The sequence below is a fragment of the Camellia sinensis genome, chromosome 1 (assembly GCF_055761805.1).
Source record: "Camellia sinensis isolate YWXY chromosome 1, ASM5576180v1, whole genome shotgun sequence".
NCBI classification, from domain to species: domain Eukaryota; kingdom Viridiplantae; phylum Streptophyta; class Magnoliopsida; order Ericales; family Theaceae; genus Camellia; species Camellia sinensis.
In genome coordinates this window covers 253,962,125-253,985,933 of record NC_138961.1, presented here as the reverse complement: position 1 = coordinate 253,985,933, position 23,809 = coordinate 253,962,125, and the positions used below count along the sequence as shown (strand labels likewise).

General features: G+C 38.3%; 1 protein-coding gene across 4 annotated transcripts; it reads right to left on the bottom strand.

The window, feature by feature from the left end:
* Window positions 1–74: 74 nt before the first annotated feature.
* Window positions 75–23,527, bottom strand: LOC114290061 (uncharacterized). Of its 4 annotated transcripts, none has more exons than XM_082902784.1 (15): window positions 23,127–23,527; window positions 22,484–22,578; window positions 22,246–22,359; window positions 21,190–21,294; window positions 20,992–21,063; window positions 19,801–19,913; window positions 19,458–19,592; window positions 4,044–4,112; window positions 3,662–3,746; window positions 3,455–3,526; window positions 3,269–3,369; window positions 2,732–2,849; window positions 1,190–1,249; window positions 944–1,089; window positions 75–540 (listed from the first exon to the last, which is right to left on the bottom strand). In XM_082902784.1, exons 1-14 carry the CDS (start codon window positions 23,230–23,232, stop codon window positions 949–951), a joined length of 1,386 nt encoding a protein of 461 aa, XP_082758910.1. In that variant the 5' UTR covers window positions 23,233–23,527; the 3' UTR covers window positions 75–540; window positions 944–948. The 4 variants fall into 4 exon arrangements, with proteins under 4 accessions (XP_082758910.1, XP_082758915.1, XP_082758900.1 ...); XM_082902789.1 differs by having other exon boundaries at window positions 948–1,089; XM_082902774.1 differs by having other exon boundaries at window positions 953–1,089.
* Between the last annotated feature and the right edge of the window lie 282 nt (window positions 23,528–23,809).

Here is a 23,809-nt window from a genome sequence, read left to right as displayed (position 1 = left end):
TGATATGACTAATTAAATTACTTTCCAATAAAAACAAGAAAAGAAAACTATATTTACACCTTGCAAGTAAAAACTTAATCAAATGCTCTTGAATCTGTGTTATTGAAAAGGTTTTCCCATAAAATGGCAACATAAACATTTACATTATTCAGGAAACCTTGGAAAGTCAAGCAGACAACGTAAAAGAAAAATTAAATGACAAATAAATTTATAAAAAGTAAAAGGGACGAAAAGCTTACTCTAAAAACAATACATATACTAATGGACTAGTGAAAAAGAAAACAAATCCTGAGCACGCATCCATGTAAGTAAAGGTGCTCGAGAGCAAAATGATTGTTGCATTGCATGTGGAGATCTTAGGTAGAGAATTTCAAAGCACTGTCTCAACCGGACATGGGAGCAGCAGCAGCTTAGGTTCCCAAAATAACATCAAGGAGCAATAGCACTCTGTTTAGCCTTAAGGACAAGCTCCTCAGTGGTGGTGCCAATGATCTCATTAGCACGCTTAAGACTGACACAGTAATATCTTCCAATCGAATCCTGTATTGAAATATTGCACTCTCATCAAAAGAACAAAACCACACACAAACAAAAAAAAAAATTAAATTAAATAAAATCAGATACAATGATATGTAGGTCAGCAGGTATCAGTTAGGATTTGCATAGAGAATACTTTATTGAAACTCTATCCTACAGAGAGTAATATTATCAAATTATCTGTGTGCAACTACAAAAATGTACATCGTACATGTTCCATAGGTAGAGATAAAGCATCACACTAGGGCCATAATTCATCCAATTCAATGAACAAACCACATGTCTAGCAAAGCTAGATCCCTTGGCAAGGGTAGGGTTTCCGCTCAGTGCATCCCCTTACTGGTGTTAAACCCACAAAAATTCATTTGAATTGAAGAGAGAATAAACATATTAATTCAAGTATTACCCACGTTACCAGGAAGGAGAAAAGGATGATCTCACCCGAGCAACAATGCCTAATTTCTCTAGCTTCTGAACTGCATCATCCACATCAAAATTACATTTCTCACCAAATTCTTCCTTGATTAGTTCTTCACACCGCATGTCAAGATCCTATTTCATAGTATCACAAGTCATGCATCAACAATTTTGCAGATAATACTGGAATCGGTAAATGAACATTGCAAAAGGCAGTAAGGAAGTAATGCAAAACCTGTCGAGTAGCTTTGCCCTGTTCCATCAATATAAAAAATGAAATGATTACCTCCTTTACCTGTACATTCAAATAACAAGATTCTATGAGCAACTGGCTTTGTGCAATAACTTACATCAAGGTTTAGAAATTCTTGATTGACTAGCGAGCCTTGTTGAATTAGATTCAAGATTCATCCAATGATCCATATAATTAAAAGCTTCAATGAAAACCTAGTAACGATGGAACATTGATCTAAATTCCCTTTTAAACCGCAATTCAGACACTGTATATTTATGAACCAGCTTAGGTAAGTTTCAAATAGTTTAATAGTCGACTGTGTGAAGTTCCAATAATTTTGACACAGGTGATGCAAATTAATTTTGGAGTAAATAACACTTTACTCCCCGTGGTTTGATTTGTAACACTACAACCCAAGGGGTAAAACACCAAAGTTGAAAATTTGATGTTTTCTGTCTCAATCATTCGAAAAACTAATGCTTGATATTTTTTTTTATTTTAATCTGAATTATTTCATATTTAAAATTACATTTATTCCCCTTACGCATTTCTCCCCTTTTGATTCTTTCTTTCACACTTTGCTCTCTGTAACTCTATAGTCTCAATGTGCACTCTGCAGCCAAAGCTAGAATTTGAGTTTTGACTTTTCTTTTCTTTTTGATTTGGGTTTTGATTTGTTCTTTTACAGCAATATGAGTTGAGGAGGAAGGAGGGAGGGAGGAAGGGTATTTACGTATAGGTCCTAATAAGTGGACTTATTATCTAATAGGTCCTATGGGAAAAATGTCATAAAAAAAATGTCACTAATTGTAATTTTTAGTGACAATTTATAAAAATCATGAAAAAAAGTCACTAATTGTCACTTTTTAGCGACGTATATAAAAAATTGTCACAAAAAAAATATTTTTAACGATAATTTTACCAAGACTTATTTTCAATAGAATTTGATGATAATTAAGTTTAACTATTAGGAACTATTGGTAATTTAGGTGTGGGGGTAGCAACAGGGTGGGGGAGGGGAGAGGGAGCTGCGACAGAGCTGGGGAGGAGAAAGGGGGAAGCGACTGGGCTATGGAAGGGCTGTGGCAACAAGGGTGGAGGGAGGAAAGGGAAATGACAAGGTGGCGGGAGGGAGTGGGGAGGGCGATGCTGGAGGGGGGGAGGAGGGTGGTCCTACAGTAGGGGAGGGGAATCGATGGGGTGGGGGAAGGAAAAAGGAAGGTGGAGCTGCAAGAGGAAATCAACGGGTTAGGAGAGAGGAGGGACGAGGATGGTACTGCCGGGGATGGATCTGGTGGTGGGTGGTCATGGCGGTTTCAAGTGGTGGTAGCGGTACAGCAGTTGTGTTTTGACTAATGGTGTGGTTTCAGGTGGTAACTAAAATGATTTTGGCTAGTGGTGATGCTATGGTAGATGAGAGAAGAAAGAGAGAAAAAGAAGACACATAAGAGAAAGGAGAATAAAAAGGTCATTGTTGTCAATTCTTCAAGTAGGGGGAGGAAAAAAAAAAAAAAAGAAGCAAATTTCTAGCTAGCAACTTACTTCCTGTTGAATCACATCATCACATAAGTGAAGAAGAGTGCCCTTTCCACTATCCAGTTGTTTGTCATACATGGACTGAGTAATTAAGTTCTGATATGTAGCCATATTTTGCTGAAACCTACAGGCAGTTGAAACATTTGGTAAATTAATACCTATGAGATCAACAGACTTTAAAGGACAAACAAAGCAATGACAAAGGAAAAAGCATGATTATTATATAAATACAGGTTGCCTGTGGCATGTACGGAGCACATGCAATCACAGCTCCAAGCCCAATGCATGAAGCAGTGGCTCCAACCAAGAAGAAATCCTACATCAGGAGTTTCCCTGATCTGACTCACTCGTCCACTATAGCAGTAAGGTGGAAAGAATATTAAATATATAGAAAACTAAATATGCATTTGACCAGATCAACTTGTTATATAAGACAATTCTCAAGCAGATCCTTCACATGGTAGATCACGCAGACAACATGCACGTTTGCTCAATGAACAACACATCCACATGAATCAAAATCAAATACTGCAAACACTTTACGTGAAGTATGTCTTAGCACAGTAACCAATCACAGTTGAAAGGATGGCAAATATGACCCAAAGATCAGCTTTAGGCATGTCGAGCGAACCCACAACTGCAACCTGTAGAAGAACATGGTATGTTTATCAAAACAAAATGGATAAAGTATGAGTAGGAAACAAGTTCAATATATATCAGATAACTAACCAGTCCAACAATAGCAGAACCAAGAAATATGACCCAATCCATTGGCGTTAAACCTGGATTTTTCTTTTCTGGCTGTTAATGAGTAGAAGTTCACGAGTTCATACATTAATAAGTGGGTACAAGGTTTTAGAAAAGTTAAAATATCACTGAAAGAGAAAGAGACAGTCAGAGCAGCCAAAAACACAGTCAGAGCAGCCAAAAACTTACGAGGACAATTTCCATATCAGCCATTGGAATGTTTTTGAAATGCTTCACAAATATTCCTCGTCCTGTTCCATTTGTACTTGCTCGCCTGCATGGTCATCATGGTTGTTAGAAATAACAAATCCATGACAATAATCAATGGATGGTTTCCCAATGTACAATTAATCCCTTTTCAAGTGCCCTAATTTCCCCATGTGTAAAGTGGCAGTGAAATTTTGAAGGTGGATGCACTTTTCAAACATTGTATAACAAAACATCATATATGCTCGACTTTGTAGCAAAAAATAACTTCCAAAATTGGTGGTGAATAGAAGATCTTTTTCAACAAAAACATCTAAAACACTAATCGAAACAAGATTTTAAATTGGAAAATGAAAGCTAGTACCTGTAAACAACAATTATCCTGTCAAAGGTAGGTTCTTGAATGGTGATCTTGCCCAGAAGATTGCGGAAACTGGGATAAAATAAAATAAAAATGTCACAAACTTCCCATAAACATTCAGGAATTCAAGTCTGGGAGTAAAATAATACATAGGTCCATTTCTAATAGATTCACACTGATATGCATGCATGCACATGGATGTCTATGTACCCTAATGCTGCTCTGCATGAGTATGCAACTGGAAGATTTGCCTGGTTTTTTGGCTGTGCTAACAAAAAACATAAAAAGTGCAAGATTTTATTCTTCTATAATCAGCTTCCTTAAATTCATTCTATTTTCATAGTAAAAATGTGATGCACACTAACAAAGTATCAAAGAACCTTGAGAACTTCATGCCAATTCAGGATGAGGTTGTAGATACTGAATACCAACATTCAGGACTCATTCAGTATTAGTCAATACATGGGATGTGTATAGCGATTCCGGTTTTGACCCGTTATCTATTATATTCCGGACTCGGGTTGGTATGGTTTAAAATGGTTATTCATATCTTGATTCCTTTGTCTTCCCCTTATTTTGGTTATCGGGTTGTGATTGTGCGTTTGAAACAGGTTGGTTGTTTGTATTCCAAAACCTTTGTTGCCCATATTTTGGCTCTTCCGCTCGAGCGGGCTTCACAAATTTGCCCCTCCGCTCGAGCAGCCATTCTTGAGCTCAAGCGGGACTTGTCAACTCTCAGTATTTTTGCAGATCTGCAAATACTGGGAAAATGCATTGGACACTCAAGCATCCATTCTCACGCTCGAGCGAGAACCTTCGTCTGCAGAACTTCTGGAAGTGTACTGCTGGAAATTTGTGATAATGTATATAATATGATAGTGGTGTTGGTGAAGTATAGTGGCATGTATAGAATATGATAGTGGTGTTGGTGGTAGATAGTGGCATGTATATAATATGATAGTGGTGTTGGTGAAGGATAGTGGCATGTATAGAATATGATAGTGGTGTTGGTGGTAGATAGTGGCATGTATATAATATGATAGTGGTAGATAGTGGTAATATATAATATGTAAGTGGCATATAATGGGTTATAATGATGTTTGTAATATCTCCTATATAAGGAGTGTCATTTGGTCTTGTAAGATAAGAAGTTTTGAATATAACACAAATATATTCCTTCTTCCTCATATTTTCGGAGTTCTTCTTCCTCATATTTTCTAAGTTGGTATCAGAGCAACAAAAAACACAGCAGCCCTAAAACCGTCATAGCCATGTCGGAAGTCACGTCCGAAACCACTTCAACCCCTGCCGCTGCCATTCCGGTGAAAACGTCCAACTCTCACTCTGTCCAAATCACCACCATCCGCCTAAATGGTGATAATTTTCTCCGCTGGTCACAATCTGTCCGGATGTATATCCGTGGGCAAGGAAAGATCGGTTACATCACTGGTGACAAGAAGGCTCCTGCTGTTAATGATCCGCTGTTCGACAGTTGGGACGCTGAAAACTCCATGGTTATGACATGGTTGGTCAATTCCATGGAGGAGGATATAAGCTCTAATTACATGTGCTATACTACTGCACAAGAATTGTGGGATAATGTTAGTCAGATGTATTCTGACCTAGGAAATCAATCTCAAGTTTTCGAATTAACTTTGAAGTTGGGAGAGATTCGTCAAGGAGATGATTCCGTCACCAAATATTTCAATTCGTTGAAAAGGTTGTGGCAGGATCTTGACATCTTCAACACATACGAATGGAAATCGGTTGACGACTACAACCACCACAAGAAAACTGTGGAAGACAGCCGTATTTACAAGTTTCTTGCCGGCCTCAACATTGAGTTCGATGAAGTGCGAGGAAGAATTATTGGCAGACCTCCTCTCCCATCCATTGGCGAAGTATTTGCCGAAGTCAGAAGGGAAGAGAGCCGAAGGAGCGTCATGCTTAAGAAAAAAGGTACTGGTGAATCAATTGAAATTTCTGCTTTAATTAGCGATGCTGCGGCCAACAAGGCTGCAAATTACCAGCGCAGGTTTGATGATAAGCCACGGGTCTGGTGTGATTTTTGCAACAAGCCTCGCCATACACACGAAACGTGTTGGAAGATCCATGGCAAACCTGTCAACTGGAAAAGCAGCAAACAAGGAGAGAAAAATCGTGGCTTTCCTACCGCTAATGAAGCCGATTCAGGTCCCTTCAACAAAGAGCAGATTGATCAACTCTTAAAGCTGATAAAATCCAACTCCTCATCCAGTACTCCTAGTGTTTTGTTGGCACAAACAGGTAGAAATCCTAAAGCCTTCTCTTGCCTAAACTTCTCTCCGTGGATCATAGATTCCGGTGCCTCCGATCACATGACTAGTTTTTCCCATTTATTTAGTACCTATTTCCCTTGTTCTGGTCATGACAAAATCAGAATAGCCGATGGTAGTTTTTCATCTATTGCAGGAAAAGGATTTATTAAACTAACTGAGAAAATTAATCTCAATACTGTTCTTCACGTCCCCAACTTAGCCTGTAACCTTTTGTCTGTCAGTAAACTATCTAAGGATTCTAATTGTCGTGTTACATTTTTTGAATCCCATTGTGAATTTCAGGACCAGAACTCGGGGATGATGATTGGGCGTGCTAGGATGCTTGAAGGTCTTTACTACTTTGATGAAGTACCTGCTAGTAATAAAAAAGCTCAGAGCTTTAATAGTACTAGTTCAATCTCTGTTCAAGAAAAAATAATGCTATGGCACTATAGGCTAGGACATCCTAGTTTTCTTTATCTGAAACATTTATTTCCAGAATTATTTAAAGGGATTGATTGCTCTTCTTTTCATTGTGAAAGTTGCATTTTTGCAAAATTTCATCGCTCTACTTATTTGCCGAAACCTTACCAGGCTTCCAAACCTTTTTATTTGATTCATAGTGATGTTTGGGGCCCTTCTAAAATCACTACTCTTTCTGGTAAAAAATGGTTTGTTACATTTATTGATGACCATACCCGCTTATGTTGGATTTATTTGATGAATAAAAAATCTGACGTGAAAAATTTATTCATAAATTTTTACAATATGATTGAAAAACCAATTTCAAACCAAAATTGGTATTTTACATTCTGATAATGGAACAGAATATTTCAATGAGCAGTTGGGTGAGTTTTTGAAAAAAAATGGGATTTTTCATCAATCTACATGTCGGGATACCCCTCAACAAAATGGCATTGCAGAACGAAAAAATAAACATCTACTTGAAGTAGCACGTGCTATAATGTTTTACATGCATGTTCCTAAATATTTATGGGGTGAAGCAATTTTAACAGCCTCTTATTTGATAAACAGGATGCCTACAAAGGTGTTAACATACAAAACACCTTTTGATTGTCTCAAAACTTTTTTTCCTGACACGAGGTTGTTTTCTGATTTACCCGCCAAAGTTTTTGGATGTACTGCCTATGTTCATGTTCCCAGTCAATTTCGTTCAAAACTTGACCCCCGTGCTATAAAATGTGTTTTTTTGGGTTATTCCTCAAACAAAAAGGGGTATAAGTGTTTCGATCCTCAAACCAAGAAATTTCATGTGAGTATGGATGTGTCATTTGTGGAAACAAAATCCTATTTCCCCAACACTTCTCTTCAGGGGGAGACAAGTGGAGTAGAAGACCGTTTTTGGGATATTTCTATCCCGCTCCCCAATGTCATTTATCCTACCCAAAAACCACATCTGTCTGATAGTGATCACTTAGGAGAACCAAGTTCTATGGTGCCTAGTCAAGAAGATTCTTGTTTAGGGGGAGAAGTACTACAAAATGATCTAAATCCTGAGCTTCAGGTTTATACTAGGAAGCGATTTCATCTGAGGAATAATGACCCGAATGTCCATCCTAATGACCCGAATGTCCACCCGAGTTCTGGCATCAAAATTTTAGGTAATCCTATTCCTTCTATTTCCGACCTTGATGTTCCTATAGCAATTAGGAAAGGTGTCCGAAATTGCATTAAACATCCTATTGCAAATTGCCTCTCCTATCAAAGACTGTCTAAAAACCATAGAGCTTTCACATCTAGGATTTCACGCTTGTTTGTTCCAAGGAATATACAGGAAGCATTGGATGATCCGAATTGGAAATTAGCAGTCATGGAGGAGATGAATGCTTTAAGGAGAAGTGGTACTTGGGAGATAGTTGATCTACCCAAAGACAAGAAAACAGTTGGGTGTAAATGGGTGTTTACGATAAAATGTAACGCAGATGGAAGCGTTGAGAGATACAAGGCGAGACTGGTGGCTAAAGGCTTCACTCAAACTTATGGGATCGACTATCAGGAGACGTTTGCTCCTGTTGCTAAAATAAATTCCATCAGAGTACTGTTATCTCTTGCAGTAAATTCAGATTGGCCTCTACATCAACTTGACATTAAAAATGCATTTCTCAATGGTGATCTTGAAGAGGAGGTGTTCATGAGCCTACCGCCGGGATTTGAACAGAGACTTGGAAGCGACAGAGTATGCAGATTGAACAAGTCATTATACGGACTCAAACAATCACCAAGAGCGTGGTTTGAACGCTTTGGGAAGGCAGTTATCAGTTGTGGCTTCTCGCAGAGTCAAGCAGATCACACAATATTTTATAAACATTCAAAAAACAGTAAAATTGCAATTTTGATTGTTTATGTTGATGACATCATTTTAACTGGTAATGATGAAGCAGAGTTAGCAGCCCTCAAAGAGAAACTCGCAAAAGAATTTCACATTAAGGATCTGGGAGCCCTCAAGTATTTCCTCGGAATGGAATTTGCAAGATCCAAGGAAGGTATATTCGTTAATCAGAGAAAATATGTTCTTGATCTCCTTGGAGAAACAGGTATGCTTGGTTGTAAGATGGTAGAGACTCCGATCGAGCCTAACTTGAAGTTACAAGCTGCTAAGGCTGAAGAAGTCAAAGAGAGGGAACAATATCAGCGACTTGTCGGGAAATTGATTTACTTGTCTCATACGCGGCCTGATATTGCCTTTGCAGTCAGCATGGTAAGTCAGTTCATGCACTCACCAGGGGCAGAGCACTTTGAGGCCGTTTATAAGATCTTAAGATATTTGAAAGGAACTCCAGGGAGAGGCTTACTGTTCAAGAAACATGGACATCTTCAAGTTGAAGTATACACAGATGCAGACTGGGCAGGAAGTGTTACAGACAGGAGATCAACATCCGGATACTGCTCCTTTGTAGGTGGGAACCTAGTTACATGGCGGAGTAAAAAACAGAATGTGGTAGCTAGAAGTAGTGCAGAAGCAGAGTTCAGAGCTGTTGCCCATGGAATCTGTGAAGCAATGTGGATTAAAAGAATTCTTGAAGAATTAAAGCTTTCTCACCCGACACCTATGAAGGTCTATTGTGACAACAAAGCAGCTATATCTATAGCTCATAATCCAGTTCTACATGATCGCACAAAACATATAGAAGTGGATAAACATTTCATCAAGGAGAAAATCAATGCTGGCATAATCTGTATGACCTACCTTCCAACAGGTGAACAATTAGCTGATGTGCTAACAAAGGGACTACACAAGAAGCAATTTGATAAGCTGACTAGCAAGCTGGCTATGGAAGATATCTTCAAACCAGCTTGAGGGGGAGTGCTGGAAATTTGTGATAATGTATATAATATGATAGTGGTGTTGGTGAAGTATAGTGGCATGTATAGAATATGATAGTGGTGTTGGTGGTAGATAGTGGCATGTATATAATATGATAGTGGTGTTGGTGAAGGATAGTGGCATGTATAGAATATGATAGTGGTGTTGGTGGTAGATAGTGGCATGTATATAATATGATAGTGGTAGATAGTGGTAATATATAATATGTAAGTGGCATATAATGGGTTATAATGATGTTTGTAATATCTCCTATATAAGGAGTGTCATTTGGTCTTATAAGATAAGAAGTTTTGAATATAACACAAATATATTCCTTCTTCCTCATATTTTCGGAGTTCTTCTTCCTCATATTTTCTAAGTTGTACATTCTATGCTTGAGAAGAACTTTGTGTCTTACGCTCGAGCGTCACTTTCCACGTTCGAGCGGACTGCGCGTATAACAGTCCGAGAAAATGATATTTTGAATCACCTTTTCATTTTCCTCTCTCTAAAACTTTCCAAAAACCTTATTCTTGAGTCTCTCTCTCAAACTCACCTTCTCTCTTAGATTTCATCTAGATCCGTCGATCTCTTCACCCTAGTGCCTTTGAGAAAAAGGTAAAGTGCATCAAGATCTACATTTTGATCCGAATAGAAGTGGGTTTCAGTATTCTTGGAGTTTCTCTCTTGCGTGGCTCATATTCTTCCTTTGAGGTAGGGATTTTTCTACACCTCATATGTTATTTAGCTTAGATATTTGTCATTTGTGTAACAATGGTGTGATTTGAGGAAGTTTTGAACAAACCTAGGGTTCTGGTATAAAATAGAAAGAGGGATTTTGGTGAATAAGATGAAAATGATCGTGGGGTTTGAAAATGATGTTATGTTGTGTCTAATTTGATGATTTTTTTGGCACTTAGTTAATATTTGGGAAAAAGGGAAGTGTATGCCCTAAATAGATCAAGTTATTATTTTATATAAATAGTTGAAGTTTACATTGAAAATGTGAGATTGGAAGGATATTGGTATGAATGATGAGATTGGTTATGTATTATCTCAATCTTTGAAAATTTTGAATAGATTATGTGTCATGAGATTAAATATCTGTTTAGAAATATCTGCATTGTGCTATCGGTAAAGGATAACCAAGATTGTTGTAGAAATTGCATCCGGATTAGGTAAATTGAAACTAATCGCTTGTGATTGTCATTGAATATGACTATGCTTATATATATAGTATATTTATGATTATTTGGGAGTAGAAAGGGGATGTGCTCCACGTATGATTATGTGTTTAAATACATTACATATATATGAATGATTGTTTGGGAGGAGAAAGGGGATGGACTCCATTATAATTAAGTTGGCCGGAGTGTCCTGGGTAAAAGTCCCGAAATTATACATGGGTGCCGATCCCGCGAACGAAATATCCGTAAAATGGCAATGGTAGTGCTTGTATAGCCTACGTTTACATGGGTCCCATTTGACGGTTTCCCGCGGGCAAAATATCCGTGAAAAGGCAGTTTGAAGTGTTTGTATGTTGACGATGTGATTATTGAACCGTTGATATGTAGTTTCATTTGGATTGTTAAAGAAATTATGAAATTGACTCATGAATTGAGATAAGTAAATGAATTGGAAGTGAATTGGAGAAAACTAGATTATGATTTGAAATTTGATGACTTTGGAGAATATAAATCGTGGATGTTTTATCATAGACATTGTATACACTCCTTGTACTTATACCTTTGCTAAATTTCATATACTGTGTTAAATGATTCCTGCTGGGCTATGGCTCACTCTACTTGGGAAATAACTTTTCAGGTGTTGGTGACATGCCTCCGCCAAGGCAATAGCTTCCATTTTTGTTATTTCTTTTGTAAAGCCAAGGGCTCAAAATGTAATTGAGTGAAGCTCATTTTGTTGTAACCAAGTCAAAGCTTGGAAAGGTGTAAGCCGATAGGGCATTTATCTACGTTAAACACTTTTGTATCATTAACTTCATGTAATGAAAGAACTATTTATTATGAATTATGAGATTATTATTTATGTTTTGGGTTATATTTATTGTATGATTTTGAGGGCGTTACAACTTGGTATCAGAGCGTACCGGGTTTGAATACTTTGGATATGTGGGAAGTTGTTAGTGCTACAATGGGTTCGTCTCGCTTGCTAGAGACTTTAGTGTGAACGATATGTACTTATATGACAACATGCTTATGTGATTATTTGGGTATGGGATTGAATTTCTAGGATGTTGATTGGGTCTACTGGTTTCTAAGAGTCCTATCACTTGATCACTGTTGTTTCTAATTGGAACTCTAGCAACGCCGTGAGACGGTCATTATCCGAAGATGAAATTCGTATGTGTTTATGTGATTACGTGCTTATATAGAGTGATTTACTATTGTCCATTGCTTTAGGACGCGAGTGAGTTAACTTTGGCATATTTGTGAATATGCCAATCCTTTTGTTACCTTTATTAGGATGTCAGGACGTGGTCGTGGTGGTAGGCGTGGTAGGCCTAGGAGGCACGAGATACCTATACCGGATGAAATTCCGACACAGGAAGAGGGAGTTGGTCAGGCCAATGTGGCCAAGCCAGTAGGTCAACAGGCCATGGGCGCCTTAGCTCGCTAGATAGCCGGAGCCTTGCGGGAATCTATGGATATTCTCAGAGCTAAGAATTAAGTCCAGGCCCAAGTAGCTGAAGCAGGGCCGTCTTTTCTGAAGAGGGAGTTCTTCCGGTTGAATCCGGACGAGTTTTTGGGTGACCCAAAGGAGTCACTGAAGGCAGACGAGTGGCTTGAACAAATAGTGAAGACGTTCGAGATGCTGGGCATCGAGGACAATCAATTGAGGGTGACCTTTATGTCTTTCCAGTTGAACGGAGATGCGGGTCAGTGGTGGAAGTATGCGCGTGAGTGCATGGGGGTGACTTGGGAGGCCTTTGTCAGCGCCTTCCAGGACAAGTTTTTGCCTCCTACTATTAAGGAGAAGTTGAGGGATCAGTTTTCCCAGCTCAAGCAGTTGAACACACTTGTGGCAAAGTTTGAAGCCGCCTTCACTAGCTTGTCTAGGTTTGCACCTAAGCTTGTGGCGACTGAGGAGCGCCGTTGTGTGGAATTCGAGAAGAAGTTGAGGACCAGGCTCATGTTTAGAGTGGCCGGATCCATGATTAGGGATGGGTGTCTTGTAGAGGCGGCGACCCATCTCGAGACGATCATGCAAGCAGAGGAGAGGATGAGAGGCTCCAGGAGGAGTCAGGATAGTCAAGGGCACGGTAAAAGGCAAAGGGGTTCTAACCCTCAGCAGTCCCAGGGAGTGCAGTCGAGATCTACTTTTCCAGTGCCGAGTTCGAGTTCTGGGAGAAGTGGTTAGGGAGATGTGACTTGTTTCAACTGTGGTTAGTTGGGCCACAAGTCTCCAACTTGCCCGCAGAGAGGAGGGCAGCGAGCTGCTTCGTCTTCGGCTCGTTCCCAAGGCCAGAGTCAGGGTAGAGGTCAGCCGTCCACCGGTTATCAGTGTGGCCAGGCGGGGCACCTGAAGAGGTTTTGCCCACAGTTGGGTGACACATCTGGTGCGTCTGATTCGAAGCAGACACAGAGTCACCAGCCAGCACAGTCAGCACAGGCTTAGAGAGCCAATCAAGGAGCTTCTTCGGCTCAATTATTGCAGCAGGCTTATACGCCAAGGGGTGAGCAAATAGGTCAAAGGCCAACAGGGCGTGTATGCTGTTACCGCGCTAGATCTTGTACCGGCTCCTTCTGTAGTGAAAGGTACCTTTTTGTTTTGCAATTCAGTTACTAATGTGTTGATTGATATGGGTGCATCCCATTCCTTTATTTCGTCTTCATTTGCATCGCTTTTGGGGTTGGAGTTAGCACAGTTAGCATCTCCTATTTGTGTAAAGTCACCCATTGGTGGTGAAGTTATCTTGAAACAGGGGTGTCGGGGTTGTGACATAGAGGTCGCCAGTCGTAGACTCCCTTTTGCCTTTGTATTGCTTAATATGTCTAATTTCGATGTTATTTTGGGTATAGACTGGTTATTGTCATACCGAGCTGTTATAGATTGCTACCGTCAGAGGGTTACTGTATGTATCTTGAGCGGTGCCTGTTTTCATTTCTTGGGGGACCGGGTGGATAGTCTTATCACTGGTGTATGATACGCGTGGGCAGAGTGAGCTTAGCTGTCTTCTTGCTACCTTCTTGAGTGGTGAGTGTGATGAAGTCTAAGTTAAGTTGCCAAGGGTGGTTTGTGAATACCTAGATGTTTTTCCCAAGGATCTCACTAGTTTGCCACCTCACCGAAAGATTAAGTTCTTTATTTAGTGCCTGGCATCGCACCGATTTCTATGGCATCGTATCGTTTTGCACCCGCTAAGTTGAGTGTTCAACTCCAGGAGTTATTAGATAAGGATTTCATCCGCGCTAGTACATCACCTTGGGAAGTGCCGACCCTTTTTGCTAAAAAGAAATATGGAGCCTTGCGACTTTGCATTGATTATCGAAAGTTGAACCGGGTGACCGTTAAAAATAAGTATCCAATGCCTCGTATAGATGATCTATTCGATCAGTTAAAAGGTTCTTATTGTTTCTCTACGGTAAACCTGAGATCGGGTTACCATCAGTTGAGGGTAAGGGAGGAGGATATCCCGAAAACGGCATTCCTCACGCAGTATAGCCATTACGAGTTTCTTGTAATGCCTTTTGGGTTGATCGATGCTCCAGCAGTGCTTATGGATTTAATGAACCAGATCTTTCATGAGTTCCTAGATCGTTTCGTAGTCATTTTTGTGGACGACATTCTGATTTATTCACCTTCTGAGGAGGAACACAAGGAACATTTGTGGGTAGTACTTGAGTTACTTAGAGCCCACAAGCTGTATGCTAAGTTCGAAAAGCGTGAATTTTGGCTAAGAGAAGTTAAGTTCTTAGGCCATATAATATCCGGGAAAGGGATAACTGTAAATTCATCCAAGATAGAAGCAGTGCAAGATTGGGCACAACCTAAGAATGCTTTCGAGATCCGTAGTTTCCTGGGGTTGGCCTGGTATTATCGGATATTTGTAAAGGATTTCTCTATATTAGCTTCACCGTTAACTAGACTGACGAGGAAGGGAGTTAAATTTGTGTGGAGTGAGACTTGTGAGAAATCATTCCAAGAACTTAAGGTTAGACTTACCATTGCTCCAATCTTGATTATTCTGGTGAGGGGTTTGGATTATTCTGTATATTGTGATGCTTCACGGAAAGGTTTGGGTTGCGTTTTGATGCAAAAGGGAAAAATAATGGCCTATGGCTCACAGCAGTTGAAAACCCACGAGAAAAACTATCCCACCCATGACCTAGAGTTAGTAGCGGTGATATTTGCCTTGAAGATTTGGAGGCATTATCTGTATAGTGAAAAATTTGAAGTGTTCTCCGATCACAAGAGTTTGAAGTACCTATTTACCTAGAAAGACTTAAATTTGAGGCAGAGAAGGTGGATGGAGTTCATAGAAGACTATGACTTCAAGTTGCATTATCATCCTAGGAAGGCCAATGTAGTGGCCGATGCTTTGAGTAGGAAATGAATTAGCAGTGTGGCTTATATCGCCATTCAGGAATAGGAGATGTTGGGTGCTCTTGGGGAGTTTGACTTGCATCTTGGCGAGTCCGTTGAATCTGCGGCTTTGTTTACGGTAGTCGCCCAATCTACACATGTGAACCAAGTGTTAGAAGCGCAGAAGAGTGACCTTGAAGTAAAAACCCTCCGGGAGAAGATCTCCAGTGGGAAAGTAGAACGGGGCTTGAGTGTGTATCCTGACTCGAGTGTTAGATACCGAGACCGTTTGTTTGTGCCAGAATCTTGCAGAGAGAAAGTACTCCAAGAGTTTCACTATTCGCGCCTTGCGGTGTATTCGGAAGGCACAAAGATGTGTCATAACCTTAGTCGCCAATTTTGGCGGAGAGGTATGAAGAAGGATGTGGCGGTGTTTGTATCGAAGTGCCTTACTTGTCAGTAAGTGAAGGTCAAGCATCAGAGGCCAGCTGGTTTGTTACAACCCTTACCTATAGCTGAGTGGAAATGGGAGCATGCCACGATGAATTTTGTTGTGGGCCTTCCGAGGACTCAACGGGGTAGTGATGCCATTTGGATAATAGTTGACCGGTTGACCAAGTCTGCGCACTTCATACCTATGCGCGTGAATGACTCGGTAGACTATCTTGCCGACTTGTATATCAGGGACATAGTAAGGTTGCACGGGGTCCCTGTAACGATTGTCTCAGATAGAGATTCGCATTTCATAGCTCGGTTGTGGCAGAGTTTACAGAGTGCCTTGGGCACTAGATTGACCTTTAGTACTGTGTATCATCCTCAAACTGACGAATATTCCAAGCGTACTATTCAAATCCTTGAGGATATGCTTCGAGGTTGTGTGCTTGATTTTAAGGGGTCATGAGAGAGGCACTTGTCCTTAGTGGAGTTTGCCTAAAACAATAGTTTTCAATCGAGTATTGGCATGGCACCAGTTGAGACCTTGTATGGCTGACTGTGTAGATCTCAATATGTTGAGCCGAGGTGGATGATGCACCTTTGTTGGGTCCAGAGTTAGTTCGGGAGACGACGGAGAAGGTGGCACTTATCCGTAAGAGATTAGTCACGACTCAAAGTCGTCCGAAGAGTTATGTCAACTATAGGAGGAAACTCTTGTCTTTTGAGGAGGGAGACTATGTGTTCCTGAAAATATTACCTAGACGGGATTTGATGAGATTTGGAAAGAGTGAGAAATTATCCCCTCGATTTATTGGCCCTTTTCAGATCCTAGAGCGGATTAGGGAGGTTGGCTATCATTTGGCATTGCCGCACAACTTTTCGGGGTTCATGACATGTTTCATATTAGTATGCTTCGAAAGTATAAGCCGAATCCATCGCATGTATTGGATTGGACCGACTTTGAAGTAGATGAGGATGCCTCGTGTGAAGAGAGACCAGGGAGGGTCTTGGATAGACAGGACCAAGTCTTGCGAGGCAAGACAATTCTCTTAGTAAAGGTATTGTGAAAACATCACGGGGTTGAGGAAGCAACTTGGGAGCGTGAACCAGAAGTCCGAGACAAGTATCTGGATTTATTTGTTAATGTTTAAACATGTATTGGATTGCAATTATGATTGATAGAATGTGGAGACATTGTATATGTTGTTTACATTTTGAAAATATGAGTTATTATAAACATTGTATATGTTTGAGAATGTGGAATATCATATGTATTATGTCACTTTTGGAAGCATTGTATGTGCTATATAAAATTTTGAGAATTTGGATTTTGATTTAAACATTACAAATGTTTGGGAAATTGTAAAAAAATGTAATTTCCATGTGGGACTTGTGTATCGAGTCAATGAGGATGGATGACCAGAGGATGGGTCGTGTTATTGAATTTGTGGGAATAACATTGTAGTAAATGGTCTATTGTAGATTTGAACTTGATTTGTAATTTCACGGACGAAATTTTTTAAAGGGAGAAGGTTATAGCGATTCCGGTTTTAACTCGTTATCTATTGTATTCCAGACTTAGGCTAGTATAGTTTAGAATGGTTATTCATATCTTGATTCCTTTGTCTTCCCCTTATTTTGGTTATCAGGTTGTGATTATGCGTTTGGAATAGGTTGGTTGTTTGTATTCCAAAACCTGTGTTGCCCAGACTTTTGACTCTTCCACTCGAGCGGGCATCACAAATTTGCTCCTCCGCTCGAGCGACCATTCTTGAGCTCGAGCAGGACTTGTCAATTCTTAATATTTTTGTAGATCTGCAAATACTAGGAAAATGCATTGGACACTCGAGCCTCCATTCTCATGCTCAAGCGGGAACTTTCGTCTGCAGAACTTCTGGAAGTGTGCATTCCACACTCGAGCGGAACTTTGGGTCTGACACTCGAGCGTCACTTTCCACGTTGGAGCAGACTGCATGTATAACAGTCCGAGAAGATATTTTGAATCACTTTTTCATTTCTCTCTCTAAAACTTTCCAAAAACCTTGTTCTTGAGCCTCTCTCTCTCAAACTCACCTTCTCTCTTAGATTTCATCTAGATCCGTCGATCTCTTTACCCTAGTGCCTTTAAGAAAAAGGTAAAGTGCATCAAGGTCTACATTTTGATCTGAATAGAAGTGAGTTTCAGTGTTCTTGGAGTTTCTCTCTTGCGTGGCTCATCTTCTTCCTTTGAAATAGGGATTTTTCTACACCTTCATATGTTATTTAGCTTAAATATTTGTCATTTGTGTAACAATGGTGTGATTTGGAAAAGTTTTGAATAAACCTAGGGTTTGGGTATAAAATGGAAAGAGGGGTTTTGGTGAATAAGATGAAAATGATCGTGGGGTATGAAAATGATGTTGTGTTGTGTCTAATTTGATGATTTTTTGGCACTTGGTTAATGTTTGGGAAAGAGGGGAGAGTCTGCCCTAAATAGATCAAGCTATTATTTTATATAAATAGTTGAAGTTAAAAATGAAAATGTAAGATTGGAAGGGTATTAGTATGAATGGTGAGATTGGTTATGTATTATCTCAATCTTTGAAAATTTTGAATAGATTATCTGTCATGAGATTAAATATCTGTTTAGAAATATTTGTATTGTGCAATCGGTGGAGGATAACCATGATTGTTATAGAAATTGCATGAGGATTAAGTAAATTGAAACTAATTGCTTGTGATTGTCATTAAATATGACTATACTTATATACATTGTATATGTATGATTATTTGAGAGTAGAAAGGGGATGTGCTCCATATATGATTATGTGTTTAAATACATTACATATGTATGAATGATTGTTTAGGAGGAGAAAGGGGATGGACTCCATTATAATTAAGTTGACCGGAGTGTCCTGCGTGAAAGTCCCGAAATTATACATGGGTGCCAATCCCGCCGACGAAATATTCGTAAAATGGCAATGGTAGTACTTGTATAGCCTACGTTTACATAAGTCCCGTTTGACGGTTTCCCGCGAGCGAAATATCCGTGAAAGGACAGTTTGAAGTGTTTGTATGTTGATGATGTGATCATTGAACCATTGAGTTGTAGTTTCATTTGGATTGTTAAAGAAACTATGAAATTGACTCATGAATTGAGATAAGTAAATGAATTGGAAGTGAATTGGAGAAAACTGGATTATGATGTAAAATTTGATTACTTTTGAGTATATAAATCGTGGATGTTTTACTAGACATTGTGTACACTCCTTGTATTTATACCTTTGCTAAATTTCGTATACTGTATTAGATGATTCATACTGGACTGTAGCTCACCCTACTTGGGAAATAACTTTCCAGGTGTTGGTGACATGCCTCCGCCAAGGCAATAGCTTGGAGGGACTATTGGAAGCAAGAGCTTCTCTTTCTATTATTTTTTTTGTAAAGCCAAGGGCTTAAAATGTAATTGAGCGAAGCTCATTTTGTTGTAACCAAGTCAAGGCTTAAAAAGGTGTAAGCCGATAGGACATTTATCTACGTTAAACACTTTTGTATCATTAACTTCATGTAATGAAAGGACTATTTATACTAAATTATGAGATTATTATTTATGCTTTGGGTTATATTTATTGTATGATTTTGAGAGCGTTACAATGTGTTTGAGTTTCATTTATTTCATAAACAACTTCGAATAATGCATTTTAGAAGCCCAAAGAGAACGGTGGGGGAAAGAATCTTTTATATTGTTTAGACTGGAAAGCAAATGCCCCAAAGCAAAGACTGTCAGCTATCAAACTGCAAGACCAAGATGATGATATTCAAAACCTGAGTTACCTGAGTTCCATGTTTTGAAGACGGATTCGTTCCATGTATAAGTCATCCTGCTCTGTCTCAGAAATAAATTCATCATCTTTTTTCGGATCTTTCTTGCGCCGTGTATTTGACTTACTGGACAAAACTCTTTCTAGCCTGCAAGCATTACAACCCCAGGAAATAAAAAAATTAAAAAAAAAAAGGGCATGGCAGCTTATTCAAACAAGATGAGGTACATTCAAGGGCATTTACAGACAGCCCTGTACTCTCTGACATCTGATCACAGTTAAACATGTGAAAGTTACTTGCACAAGGGTCAAGATAATGGCCAAATACTGCTGATGTGTCCCAACTGTTAACTCACCTAGTCTTTCTCAAAAGCGATGCCCACAAGCGTGCAATGAGCATGTCCACTTTCTCCATGAAGAAGTAGTTAGTTGTCCGATCAATTCCAATGCCACGGCGGAATATTACGTACTACAAAAAAAAAAAAAAATGACAAACTTACCATTTATTATATTTCTCAATACAAAACAAACACTTTTATTAAGGGTTAGCAATGCTGCCAACACACATCTGCTCTGCCATTCTATCACAACCATATGACTAATGTCAAATTTATTAAAATCAGATACAAGCCATCATCATAAGCTTGTTGAGTCATATTGTCAAAGTATGTGTAACATCATTCAACAATTGAGATTCCGAAGTTTTAACTGGAAAATAAAATAACCTCGTATTCTAAGATTTTTTTATTTTTTTTGTAAAGGGAATCATATTCTAAGATAATTAAGATGGTTAAATTATCTCTCGTTTTTTTGCTAACTGGAAACTAAAGATAACTCTCGGTCATTAGAAACACTAATCAAATTATATATCCTAATTAACTTGTAACACTACATATATCATCTCTTTTCTATTGCTTTTCTTAATAAAATTTATTGTTGATGTTTCAAAAAAAAAAAAAAACTTGTAACACTACAAAAACATCAAATTATATATCCTAATTAACCTGTGATACTACAAAAACATTTACAAAATTACCTTCTTAATGATATTCTCCATAATGTAATGAGCACACAAAATTTAATCAAGGAAAACATCCACTGGATTGGAAAAGCACCAAGAAAAAATGAATCTAATCCTAAGTCTAACATTGTTATGTATCATTTTTCTCACGGGGGGTGGAGGGAGAGAGAGAGAACAGAATGAAAGATACAATGGAAGGAAATTTTTACTACTTAATAGCGCTATAGACTCCTCAAAACGTGGTCCTTCACATACAATAATACAATGATGGGGTACAAGTTGATTAGTGATTGAAAAGATGATGAATTTATTTTCTACTCAGCTAAAGGAAATATTTGAATGATTTCGTTTGTAATTCCATCTAGCTGATCTTCAACAAAGCCTCAGGTTTCAGGGCTCCATCAGAGTGGGAGAATTCTCCTTTATCTCCTATAACAATAATTGAGAGGGATCCAAAGCCACCTACAACTCAATAACAGCGAAGCAACACCAGAATCTACAAGGGAAGCTACATATATATCAATACCTTATCAGCGAAGTCCGGAAGATCTTCACAAGGATGCTCTACAAAATACCTCGTCAAAAGCTTCTTGTCAAGCTACATTCAAAAAAACAGAATTGATATTAGACATTAATATGTGTGTGTGTGCGCGCGCGCGCAAACAAGCATATCCAAAGAACTCATATGTCCATTTTCACTTTAAACACACAAGCTATTACAAACCTTAGATTCATCAACTGTTATAGGAAGATTTAGAAGATACTGCCCTGAATGTGCAACTTCGATCTCATCATCAGTGGCTATCTTGAAATTGCTCTTATCCATTACCTGCATGATAATTAGAAAAATACAATAATAAAATTTGGGAAACATTTAGTCCAAATCTGTCCAATAAAAAATAAAACAAGTCAAAGAAATAAATTCCAAATATGAAGAAAAAATAGGCTCCCCTCCAGCTAGAAAGAAAATGAGAAATTCAATTATTATATTTAGAAATCAATAGTTGGGTTACAAGTAGGTCTATAAAGTTCTGACATGGAATTTCCCATTGTGCTGCATCTGTTACTGCTTGTACTATTGCCAAAAACAGTTGTCAACAACCAGGAAGCAATGTGAAAACACAGCAGTGTACACTCCATGGAGCCTCTAATAGATTGAATTATAGTTCTTTACGAAATTATTAATATAATGCATATTGCAGACCCGCAAAATACATTGTGTGTATCCTTTGTTTCCTTAATATACATTTTGAAACTTACATCCTTTTCAGAGTACCGTAATAGGTACAAGCTATCAAGGAAGAAGATAAAGTATAAATACAAAGGATGCTTTCATGATACCTGGCAAAGCCAAGGAATCACAATTTTACAGCAGATAATCATAAATAAATAAATAAAATTAAATATGTAACTGCAGCTAAAAAACCAACAACAGTGCTGCCTTGATAAACTACAGCTGATAGTCAAACTAGCACAAATGGACTCAAAACTTGAAACAGTTATTTTAGTGATTCTAAGTCAGGAATACACACACTTGATGCTATAACATCTATATTGCCTCATACATGCATGTTCTAGGGAAGGAAGGGAACTTGTAGTTCTTTTTGTGTGTATTAAAATGAACTTGTACTTGCAATTGGGATAATTGTAGCTGTGTATAAATATATTCAAGGACCAAATTTTAAACAAACAATGTACGCATGTATGTAGACTGTAGAGGACCCCCAATGGAAATTTCAGGACATCAAACCTGTTAATTAAGATGCAGAAGCCATGATACCTGAAATAAATAAGTCAGGAAATTCTGCTCAAGAATGTCAATTTCATCCGAAGTTAGGTTCTGCTGCTCCAATTTCTCAGTCCCGTGGACAGGATCAAAGAGGGAGAACAATTGCTGCAAGCACAATAGGTATTGAATGGAAATGTGAAACAAAAAATAACAACATCATCAGACTAAAAATGCCTGAGGAGGTGTTGGAAAGTCTTCATTTTGATACACAAGTGATAGATGATAATACCATCAGATCTTCAAATTGCAGAAGATACCAAGCACGAATTGTGTATTCAACTCTCTTGCAAAGCTTTAGAAATTCAGCCCGGTCAGAACTGTGTTCTGGGGGAATCAAAAGCCAAAGACAAAGCATTTAGGTCCTTTCAGAACTTGGTCAGAAATCACAATTGGGAACTAAGCAAATAAACCACTGTCATAATCCAACAAGAGAGTCTATTTATTTAGGCAAATGGACACATTTTTCCATTTTATTCATGATCTTTTTTTTTTCTTTTTATTATTAGAGGGAAAGAAAGAATAGAAATGCTTTTAAGCCCGCATTACGTTGCAGGTTGCCCAAAAAAAATGGTGTGGAATCAATGTCAAACCCAAAATTCGTTAGAAAAACATAAGCTATCTTGTTAATACTTACTGCCCATTTCAGTTCATGAGAAATTCAGTGTGGGTTCAATACCAAGGCAAAATCAGATTAGAGTGTAGCATTAGCAGTAAGTAAGATGTAAAAACTTTGATAAATATTGTGTTTGAATCGTGAATTTGTGGAGAGAAAGGGGGTTTAGGGAAATGAATGGAAATTGGGATTTTAGAAAACGATTAAGGCAAAATGAAAGGGAATCTGCAAATAGTAAGAAGAAAAGGAAAGACCATACCAATGAGATTGGCCAACGTCATGATGAGTTTCGGCTTCAGAATTGGAATTACGGACTCCCGCTCCAATCGAATCACGTCTTTCTTCTTCTTCTGCTGCTCCTCCATTCTCCACCGATTGTACCAGGAAAATACGAGCAACAATAAGAAGAAACAAAGCTTTATTTTTGGGGATTTCACACGTCTTCTTAGCACTCACTCACGGTCTATGAGACTATGATGTAGTGTTAGTAGTCTTTGTGTTTCTCCAAGAAAGCCAAGTTTTTTTTTTTTATAGATTCGATAGATCTATTGTTTGGTGTGTTTCTCAACTAATTTTAGAAAAAAAATTTTATAAATAAGTTTTTAAAAGTAATTAAATTAAATAAATTTTTTCAAAACTTGTTTAGTTTATAAATTTTTCAAATAAATCTCTTTTTCATACGCATTAAATCAATTATTTTTTTAAAATTCTCTTTTAAAATATTTTTTTAAAATATTTTTTGAAAAAAAGTCCAACCAAACAAATTTTTACACTTTTTATCTCAAAATATATTTCTTAAATACAAACCAAACAAAACGAAATCTTTGTGTTTCTTTAAGAAAGCCGAGTTTTTTTTATAGATTCGATAGATCAAAGAGAGGGTTTAGGTGTGGATTCCAAATTGTGGAATATTCTCTCTCTCTCTCTCTCTTTCTAAATGTT

Bases quoted from the DNA above. Each gene is read 5' to 3' on its own strand.
- LOC114290061 (XM_082902774.1), bottom strand. From the start codon at position 23,232: ATGGAGGAGCAGCAGAAGAAGAAGAAAGACGTGATTCGATTGGAGCGG. The intron at 22,579-23,126 runs GTATGGTCTTTC...TGATTCCCCCAG, and splicing joins GACGTTGGCCAATCTCATTG to AACACAGTTCTGACCGGGCT. The intron at 2,850-3,268 runs GTAAAGTGTTTG...AACTGCCTGTAG, and splicing joins TGTGCTAAGACATACTTCAC to GTTTCAGCAAAATATGGCTA.